This window comes from Aptenodytes forsteri, unplaced genomic scaffold, assembly GCF_000699145.1.
Source record: "Aptenodytes forsteri isolate BGI_AS27 unplaced genomic scaffold, ASM69914v1 Scaffold9, whole genome shotgun sequence".
Classification (NCBI taxonomy): Eukaryota; Metazoa; Chordata; class Aves; order Sphenisciformes; family Spheniscidae; genus Aptenodytes; species Aptenodytes forsteri.
This window is the reverse complement of record NW_008796217.1, coordinates 7,185,527-7,196,071: the sequence shown is the minus strand read 5'-3', so window position 1 is coordinate 7,196,071 and position 10,545 is coordinate 7,185,527. Positions and strand designations below refer to the sequence as shown.

The window sequence follows — 10,545 nt, the reverse complement described above, 5'->3', positions numbered from 1 at the left end:
AGACTGTGGTGTGTCAAGCAATTAGACGCGCTGTACAGGGAAATAAAACGTTTGCTCTTACAGCAACACAATCAAGGTAAAAGGAAGGAAAAAAAAAATAGTACTGCCCGCACTAGAATGCACAAGCAAATATAAAGCATCTCCTTGGATTATTGCTGGCCCTGTCTTGTTTTGTATGGTTTGGGGGGTGGGGATGGGAGGAGGGGAAAACTCAACCCGCTGATATTTTGCAACCTGCTTGCAAGCAGTGTGAATTCAAAGCAATAAACATACAACATTAAGAGGTCCTTCTGCAAAAATAAAGGCACTGGCTGTTGCCTCTTACTGTTCTCTAGAAAGCGTGGAACAGAGTCAGACTGTGGTGTGTCAAGCAATTAGACGCGCTGTACAGGGAAATAAAACGTTTGCTCTTACAGCAACACAATCAAGGTAAAAGGAAGGAAAAAAAAAATAGTACTGCCCGCACTCAGAATGCACAGCAAATATAAAGCATCTCCTTGGATTATTGCTGGCCCTGTCTTGTTTTGTATGGTTTGGGGGGTGGGGATGGGAGGAGGGGAAAACTCAACCCGCTGATATTTTGCAACCTGCTTGCAAGCAGTGTGAATTCAAAGCAATAAACATACAACATTAATGGCCTCTGTATGGAAACACACGTGTGGGAGGGACCAAACCTCCTCGCGCTCCCGTTCTGGGATGCTATAAAGACACTGGGGTTACGGTGAGAGGGCAAAGGCATCCCTGAACCTTCCAAAAGGTGCTGCAGACAGGAATGCGTAGGTACAACTGCAAAGCCAAATTGGCCTGTCTGCTGTGACACTGCTCCTGCAACTGCGAACGGCAGGGCCACAGCCGGGTGTTCACAGCACGGTGTTCACAGCACATGCTTTGAAAGCCATCTTCTTATCGCGTATTATTCCCATCTTTTTGGCAGAGCGTTTAGTGCACAATGGCTGGTGTCGTGCTATGCCAGTCTCCCCAGGCTCCTTCCCTAAGGGGGAGGGATCTCTAACGCACCGGTAACTTTCTGGAAGCACTTTTTTTTCTTTTTTTAACTCTTTTTTTCAGAGCATGGCTGTTTATAGATATATAGATAGATAGATATATATACATACACACACATTTTTTATATATATATGTATATATATATAAAAATAGCAATTTCATAGTTATATACAGGCATTAATAAAGTGCATAATGTTATTATTTTCAAATCTCATTTCCTGAGGAAGTGCTAACATACATAGCTCCTCCTACGACATGATGCCGGCAGCCAATGCTAGGGTATGACACCTACTCCCTGGCTTTTAATTCCCATGAATACATCTCCCTGTCCGGAGCCGGAGTCTAAAGGGAGTAGTGACAGCCTCAGTCCTCCAGGAAGCAAGTCAAGGCACCGATCGAGACTTCTTCCTTTGCCAAGGTGAACGCGTCTAGGAGCGACTTCCCTCCATTTCGGAGCTCTTGGGTGCGCGCTACTTGGCGGTGGTCACGGAGCCATCTTCAGGGATCTTCTCCTCCGAACAGCTTCTTCCCGAGAACTTGTCGTGGTGCTTGAGCTCGCTGAAGCGCTCCGCAACGCACTGCGCCGTGAGCCGGGCCTCAGGGTCATGGTCCCAGCACTCAATAAGAGTTTCACACACCATCTGGATGCCCTGCAGAGAGCACAGAGAGAGCAGCCGTGACGGGGCCAGTCCCCGCCGAAGCCCCGGTGTGAGAGTTGCTTTAGTGCCCTCTGAAGTTCAGGGGGTTATTCACGTGTGTCCTGGAGGTGCTTTATGGGCTCTGCTGCTACTGTCATGGGGGGCACGCTTTTCTTATCTTTTTAAAAGAAACCCTAATGCAGTATTTTCAGCACTTTAGTTGGTACTGTCATTTCTGGGCATATGTTCTGATACTTTGTAACAAGAAAAATGATGCTTTGCACTAGTGCTGTAGGATCAAGTAGAGGTTTTTTTTTAATAAATAGGATCAGAATTCTTGGATAACGTGACTTCCTGCTCAACCCATGCCTTTGCGTGCCTGAATTCTGTTCGGGTTTTTCGGACAAAATTCTGATTGCCAGCAATATCAGGCCCTGCATCAGCCCTTTATGAATTCCTTGCAGACTAACTAAATCTATGTGCAAATATGGGCCACAGTCCCACAAACACTTAAACACATGTCACTCACAGATGTAACTATTTAACCTTCATTTCAATGCTGATGCACATGTTTACAGGAGCAAAAACCAGTTGCATCTCTGTAATGCATTTTATAAACATGAGGTATTTGCCAGGAAATTGTGTGCCTTGCCTTATGACACTAAAAGCCCATTAAGTAGGATTTATCTTAAACTTCTTATTTAAAAAAATAACATTTCACAACACTGCATTAATTGCATAATTTACCTAATTGGTGATGTTGACTGATGTCAATGTTAATAGCAGAACGTTATTGTCTGTATACAAATAACATTAGTTTTCTGCTGGCATTGAAATTACAAGCAGTAAATTAAATTAAATATTAAACATTAACTTGAAATCAATAGTGCAACAAATCTCATTAAGGGGGGGAAAAATTGTAATATGTAAATCCATTCCAGAATTTTATCACGATGAATAATGAGTTCATTACAAAAACACGACTGCAGAGGAAGGAAATGAATATGGAAGAGCCGTTACAGTAAGAGCAACTTCTATGGCGTTCAGAGCAGATCCTCAGCTGCTGCAAACCGTCACAGCCCCGCGGAAGCCGATGCATCACCACATTTTAGATAGTGCAATGTGAAACGCTGAAGGGATTCAGGCGAAGGCAATTAAATCCACCTTCATTAAATGTCCTGTGAGTGTGCTATCAGGCACCCATTTCCTGCCTCCCATTTCTCTTAGCTGAACCCTGCTGGAGCCAGCTGTGCCCGTCCCAGTGACACACAAGCGCAGACGCGTGGTCCTCCCAGTCGGTGGGGTGCCCTGTACTGGAGGCAGGCTGAGGTCTGGGTTTTACATAGGGAAGAAATCTTTGAAGTCGAATGCAGGACACCTAGGTCCAAATCTGCAATCATTTTACTTGCTATGTAAACCCAGAGGTGACGAAATTCACAGTATATCTCACAGCTCTGCTCCAGTACCTGGAGCTGCAGCCCTCCACACACTCAGGCTTGCTGCCATGAGAGCAGCCATGGGCCTGCCCTGTGCCTGAGCACCACGGGGAACTTGAGTCCAGTGCTTCCCTGCCCAGGCGCCCTGGGCACGCCGGCACACCTACGCTTGCCGCTATGCCTGGCTGTGCATGAAACGAGTGCCTGGACACTTCTCTCCAAGACATAACTGGCGATACTGCCTGTGTCTACTGCCACGTAATGCAGTGCCCTGCCGTAGTGCCCGCAGGAGTAGCCCTGTCCTGAACACAGACAAGTCTCTGGGCCACCTAACACTGCCCCACGCCTGCTTCAAGTGCCAATGACTTTTGCTTTATAGGAGCTTCCATCACCTTCTATTACATGTACATCATCTGACTTTTCCCAAATGCAGAACAGAAATATTTGCTGACCATGTCTGCCTTTGCATTAGCATAAGCAGTATCCTTCTTTCATATCCAGCAACAGATTGGTACTGTTAGATTTCCTTTTGCTCTTGAGAAAACTGTGGTTATCCTCAAGTTTGCTAACCACAGATCTTCCTGTTGTTCTTCTGTCTCCCTAATCAGTTCTCTACCCTTCTTTACTATAATTTTTTTCACACATGAAACCATGTCTTTTGAATATCCCGAGAAACGTTCTCACACTGTTCCTAATTTTAAGCATTTTCTACTATTTAATTTTTATCTCCGAAATGATCTGGCTCAGGATTCTTTTCTGCTTTGTTAATTGGGCTCTCCTAAAGTACCACATATGTATTACCAGTTTGGACTTCATTTTGGCTTTGTGGAAAACAAACAACTGCAGTCAACTCATGATCCCTTTTACCAGCTCATCCACAATTTTTATAAAATTTCTGCAAACAGTTCTTTCCTATAAAGATGAGCGTTAGTATAATCTCTCCTTCCCAGCTTAACTTGTCATTTAGAAGATGGTTGTATCTATGGCATGTCAATCATATCATGGAAATGTCAAGGTCTTTTTAGTACTCGTAACACCAGATATCCAGGTGTCCCTCAAAATACAGCTCTCTTCCCCAGTTAAAGCAGCCCTCCTCAGTAACCATACTCATCACAGATGACTACATAAGGAGCAAGTGGTCCAGGAAGGGGCTGCACTCTGCCATAGTCATCAGGCAGCAGATGCATTGTTCTTGGTCAGAAAGATGATTGATTTTGGCCACTCACTTGGCCTTTCCTAAGTAGGTGTTAGACTGTGATTTTAACATCTCAACAGGAATGAAAAAGGGAGTGTTACATTGCTCCTGATGGAAATACTAGCTGATCTTCGTTGCCTGGGCTTTTATAAATGTCCACGATGCTTTCCTTTTGTCTGTAAAGACTGCTAACATATTTCATTGACAAGTGGAATGACCAAGCCTCACGTCTCCTCTGAGACGATTCTCATTTTATCTCTTCTGATAAAACTGCTCAGAGCAAAGGTGAAGAAATGCATGCCTTTGGCTTGTTTCCATTCCGTTTCATCTACTGAGAAATCGGGCTGCAACTATTGCCTAGGAAGTGCAACCATGGTGTCCGTGAATGGGGAAAGCTGACAGAGTGCTTCATGACATGCAAGGGAAATGGACTGCTAATGCGCAACCTGAATAAAAACAGACTGGCTTGCTGAAGACCCATTTCCTATTTTCTTAAACCTGTCAACAGCTGGGATACAACTATGACTGCTCTCCATGATAAAGTACTGAGATTTGTTTTCTCTGCTGAAGGGGCCCATGTGTGAAGTTGTTCTCTCTGACCTTTCAGAGCCTGCGCACAGTGTGCTTTAAGGCCCTAATTATTCTGTAGCTGTCTAGATGATTGTCGCATCTCAGGTTTCCAATCTTTTTGTTTTGATCACTTTTAGATTACACTGGTGGGCAGCAGAAATCCCAGGGCTTTGGGCTAGGCATGGTGCAGAGCACTGTGGTGTCTGAACACGGCAGCACCGGTGTCACCATGTGACAGAGCTCTAATCTGTGCAAAAGAGAGGTCCAGCCTGTTGGACAGGACACTGAGTTAAGGCTCAGGCTTCAGGCAGCAGCTAAATGTATAATGCAGCTCCCAGCTGCTCACATGTGGTGCTCTTACCTGATGGTTAAGCCAGGAGCTGGGGATCTCGGGTCGCCCTCTGTCTCTTAGGACATTGTCCTTCATGCTTTCCACACAGGGGTGTTCTCGCACTTTAGAGCCGAACGGGGGCTCGTACTCTTTCACTTCTGCCAAGAGAATAAGCAAACACAAGGGTATTCAGCTGGGCTGCGCTGGTGCCAAGTGTGAAGGGAGCTGGCTGTTCTCTGGAGGAGTAGGAGCTACTGATTAGCTGCTCAGTGCCACTGTTCCGCTTGACCAGCTCCAAACAAAGCAAAGCCGGTTGGCATTTTCAAAAATGTTTCAAATGTGTTTCTCCCACACGCCCCCTCCCTCCCCTTTTCTTTCCCAGCCAGCTAAACAATTTTCATTTAAATCCTTTAGTACATAATCATATTAGCAACAGTCAGAGCAGCAGAGTAACCTATAATGGTTTGTGAGCCTTTCAATCTGTGCTGAAGCAAAACACACAGGAGCTTCAAGGTGAGTTTTGCTTCAGTCAGGCTTGCAAGAACTGGTCCCCCTTAGGTCCCCTGGAGTCCACACACACTTATCAGGTGAAATATAAACTGAAATCTATCTAGGTCATGATAGATGTTAATGTGCCAGATTGCTAGGAGGAAACAGTTGCTTGAAAAGGACAAAGGTACAGTAAGGAGCAGTGCTGGAAGCTGCCGTGCTGCCCTTGTTTATTACTGAGCTGCATTCCTTTATAGAAAGTAGTAGTCTGCTCTTATTTTAGGCCTCTTTCCCAAAATGGGTCAGTTTTGGCCCATGATGCAGGGGGCACAGCTTCCTGAAGGGGCTGCTGCCATTCTAGTTTTTGTTTGCATGTTGCATATTTTCTTTGCTTTTCTTTGGAGAGAGAAAGGAAGAGGCAGACATATGGGACCTTTGGAGAAAACTCAAGAAATCTCTGAGAGCGGAAATATTATAGTAGATGCTGACACAGTGTAGAAAATGCTGTGGTTTCTTTGGGAACAGATGGAGACTTTACTCACAGGCCTAATGACTTGCTAGTATTAGATAAAGATTTATGAAGTTGGCCTGTTCTGCTGCCTCTTATTTCTTTCTAGGAATTAATTGAGGGCAAGAAAAACTGAAGTGTAATCTACAAGGCAGTCTGAAGAATGCATGTGAGTGCCCAGAAGATGTGTGAAGAGTGATGAACGAGACAGGAGACACAGTACTGTTGTGTAATGTTACAACCAAAGTTCAAATGCAGTGTCCAGTACTGCTCACTCCTCTCAAGGGGCATTTTATGGTAAAAAGAAGCTCCTAGAAGGGTGATAACAATGATTAAAGGCCCCCCAAAAATGGGAAGAACCTCTAAAGCTTGGCTTTGTTTACTTTGGAGAGAAAGGTAAGGGGTCATATGATAAAATACTTAAAATAACTAATGGGTTTAGTTATCTGACACAGGTCAGATCCTTCTGTCATGTCTCATGATAAAAACAAGGTAGTATCGAACATAACTAAAAGGTGGACTTTTCTCCAAAACCTTAGTCAGGCTGTAGATCTCACTTCTACGTGATGGCCACGAGATGAAGACTTTATCAGGCTACAGAAAAAGAATTTCTAAAGCTTAAAAAGAATAGCCAAGTTATAATAACAAACATTTTGGAAGCGATATTAAACCTTGTGCTTCAAATGTTCAGCATTTAGAGATCCAGCTGCAAACAACTGTGTGTGCAGTGCAGCAGATCACCCCACAGATGCCTCCTGCAGAGCTCTCCTTCCTTCTCCTGAACCATCTGGTGCTGGCCACTGTCCACACAATGCTCTGGAGAGTGGCTATAGTCCCGAAACACAACTCCTACCTTCTCATACGTAAATCACTTTCTTTAAGACTCAAGGGCCAAAGTCTGCTTGCTTTCTTTCCTCTACAAGAAGGCATACCAGTTTCACCCGCATTAATCTGAGTTAGAGATTACTCAGCCAAAGTAAATTTACAAGACTTTAGCCCTAGAAGTTAATTGGGAAGTTGCCATCTTGCTGGTCAGACCTGGATTACTTATGCAGCAGATGCATAACGATTACAAAGCAGATACCTCTACTTTCAAAGCTAACCAAAGCATTAAAGTTTGCTGGGAAAATTTAAATAGCGTGACCTAGACAGCCATTTCCTACACCATCTCCATCAGTCATGGTTTGATTGTGGTAGTGGTCATGGACACCAGCCAAGGCTCTGAGATCTTCTTGCAGTATGAGGAGTCAGAGGAGTCCGAATGTCCAACAGAGGGAAGCTGGTGCTGCGGTGCTGACCTGTTCCCTCTTGATGAGCTTAATCCAAAGGCCATTCAGGTTCATGAGATGGTTCAAGTGGGGGAAGGGAAAGCCTTCCCGGGGAATTGATAGGTTTGTAATACATTTTCCCTGTTTCAGAAATTCTTTCTATGCTATGAGCCTTCCTCTTCCAAACATAAAGAGTGAAGAGGTTTTTCAGGTTTGGGTTTTTTGGGGGTTTGGGGGTTTTTTGTTTGTTTGTTTTCTTTTTTTTTTTAATGGTAGAGAAAGAGAAATTGAGGCCAGATGCCAATTCACAGTAATGACTTTATAGTACTACAGTTGTGCCTTCCCTCGGTTTGAAAAGCATGCAGCATCTTCTTGCTATTTATTATCTTGCTTCTCTTTCCCTTAGAAAGAAAAGCCCACTGAATCCTCTCACAGTAGATCATCCTTATGCTGTGGAATCTCAGGTGTCAGACACATTTTGCAGAAATAGCTGGGGCTATTCATGGATCATGTTGACGTGCTACAGTAGATGTAACAGATGTCAATTTGAGGTAGGTTAAGGTGTTTGTGCCTAGCTGCTTGTGCACGGCTGTATACAGATGCTGAATCTATTTTTCATGCCTTATATGTTTCTTTTGATTGTTTTTAGACCAGTCAGGCACTAAAAATGACAACTGGCTGAAGTACCATAAATACCTCAGGTACCATGAACTACAGCACCTTTAGTGTTCAGTAATGGCAGAGTTCCTTCAACTTTAACCTCCAGCATTTAATCTTTATGGTTGTGAGCTATCTTGCACTAATAATCGCTGTACTTCTGGTTTCCTTTGACAATGGCCTGGCCGTAACTCTCAGAAAGGCTGGGACTGGAATTTTAGCCCCAAACAGAGACAGTACTGAAAATCTATTTGTTGTGTCTGATGAATGCTTTGGAAAATTTGGCCGTGGCTTCCTCATGAAAAATATGCCCCACTGATGTAATCTTTTTCTACTCTACTCTAAGCTCTTTGCAGTGAGATTCTCTTCCTTTGGGTCAGAACAGCACACCCACAAACCCTGTCGACACTCCCTCATGTGATGTGTCTTACTGATTTCTGTGGGGCAACTTCTCACGCTGGAAATGAAGGCTCATTTGTAGAATCAAAGCAGGAGTGAGGTGAAAGGCGGCCAGCAAAAATCAACTGTGAAGCACAGTCCACAGCAGTGGGCTTGTGTTCGGGAACTTTCAGGTCCTTTTGAAATGCCCCTCCCTTCAGAGTTTACAAAGGGAGAGCCACAGAAGGGATAAATCAATTGATGGTGGAGCTACTGTGACAGCTCATGCACGCACACACACACAGACACACACCTCTGTGTGTGTGCAGATTGTGTCTTTCTTTACGCTAGAGGAATTTGGGTGGTGGATCTACTTAGCTGTTGCACAAAGGGATAATAACGCATAAAGCAGAGGCTCAAAAGCCATTTCATGGTCAAGTTAAAGGAGCTGTCAAATGCTTACTTCACATTTTCCCTAGGTTTCCCCATTCCATTCCTTCAGAATACGGATGCTAGCTGGGAAGGGTAAGGGTGTGTTGGGATGGGTGAACTCACTGCGCAGTTTCCCTTGCACAGACATGTTTTAAGTGACTTCACATCTGATGATCAAAGACACAGCCACCCTTCCAAAGGTTTGGGAGTGCACGAGCTCTGCCATCAGTGTACGGTTACAGGCTGCTTAGTCACTGTGTGCTGGATCCTGAGGTGGGAAAGTAGAGGAACACAGAGCACATCAGTGCCCAACATGGAGTGTAGTGCAGCGATCTTATCTACTGCTACCTGGGCTTGTTAAAGGACAGCACTTGCTACCTTACGTGTAGTACTGTGGTGACATTTAGAGAATTTCTAGGACAGGAGTTACTGTCATGGGGTGCTGCTGCACTGTGTGGATGTACCAGCTCGGGGTTATATGCCACCACAAGCCAGTGCAGGCGTGCCCTAACTGCGCTCTGCTCCACAGAAGGAGAGGTTTAAATCAGGCCCCAGCTGCAGCCACCTCAGGGCCCAATGCGCAGACACAGCCCCACTGTACAGGCTATCAAAATGCTCCCTGCCGCCAGAAACTGTCACCTTTCCACGTCAATATGATGAAAGCTGAGCATTTCATGCTCATGTTACCATGAGGTACAGGATGCACAAATGCTTAGTTACCAAACTGTGGCTCTTGGCTGACTCTTTCCAAGTAAGCATAAGATTAATCAGTGATTTTATTCACATTAAACACAGGTCTGGTAAAGCAAGGCTGCCATTTCAAACAAAGCCCTGCTGCTATACCGAAGCCAGCCACCGCTCCAAGCACTACAATACTGCATGAGCAACGTCGCCATTTTCTGAGGGGTTTCTCTTCTCTCTCTTCACCAACCCCGTGTATCCAGAAGTTCCTTTTCCTTTCCCTCTCCCCTGCCACCCCCAACAGTCCCCCACCCGTAGCAGCTCCGATACAAAACAGATGGTTTTCTTTTCTTTCTAGGAGGCTGTCAGAGAAATTACACTTGCCTCTGTCGCCAAAGCTGTGTCGCTCTGAAAGCAAGTGGTTGAGATGAAAATTATATTTCTTGCAACATGCAGCATCTGGTGCACAGCTGTTGCGCTGAATGAAATACCAAGTTAATGGCAGCGTGGAGCAGTTGAAGTTCTCCCCAAAGTAGTATCGCTGAGTTTCTAAATATGCCTCTTAAATTATACTCCAGTGAAAAATCAGTCAAACTCGATCTTTGCCTCTGTCTCCCTCTCCCTTGTGCCCCATTTCTGCTTCTCCATATTTAGCACAACAAAGTAACAATGAACAGCATGGCCTTTCTCAAAAGCCGATCCCCACCTGCTTATTTACTACGGCAGCTTCACAGTATGGATTATGCTGCTGGGTATTTTTGTTTAAACGTCTGCTGACTGAAAAGGCCTGGCATAGCATGGAGACTGTGTTTGACAAAGCTGCTGTAGCGAAAGGACCTGCCTCCATTGCCTCCCACACTCACTGAACACCTGCACGCTGACAAATGAATCCTGAGAGCTCCCTTTGAAAAAGAAATCAGTCACTGTACCTTTACGTGGCTGAATGGCAATTAGCCC

General features: G+C 44.8%; 1 protein-coding gene across 1 annotated transcript in view; it reads right to left on the bottom strand.

Annotated features, from left to right (window-relative positions):
- Window positions 1-1,119: 1,119 nt before the first annotated feature.
- The window catches only part of TGFBR2 (transforming growth factor beta receptor 2), a 98,554-nt gene continuing 89,128 nt past the window's right edge, over window positions 1,120-10,545 (bottom strand). The window contains exons 7-8 of the mRNA XM_009288653.2: window positions 5,206-5,333; window positions 1,120-1,655 (exon numbers count right to left, since the gene is read on the bottom strand). Coding sequence (XP_009286928.1) covers window positions 1,476-1,655; window positions 5,206-5,333 — 308 coding nt within the window. The 3' untranslated portion in view covers window positions 1,120-1,475. The remainder of the gene's footprint in view (window positions 1,656-5,205; window positions 5,334-10,545) is intronic.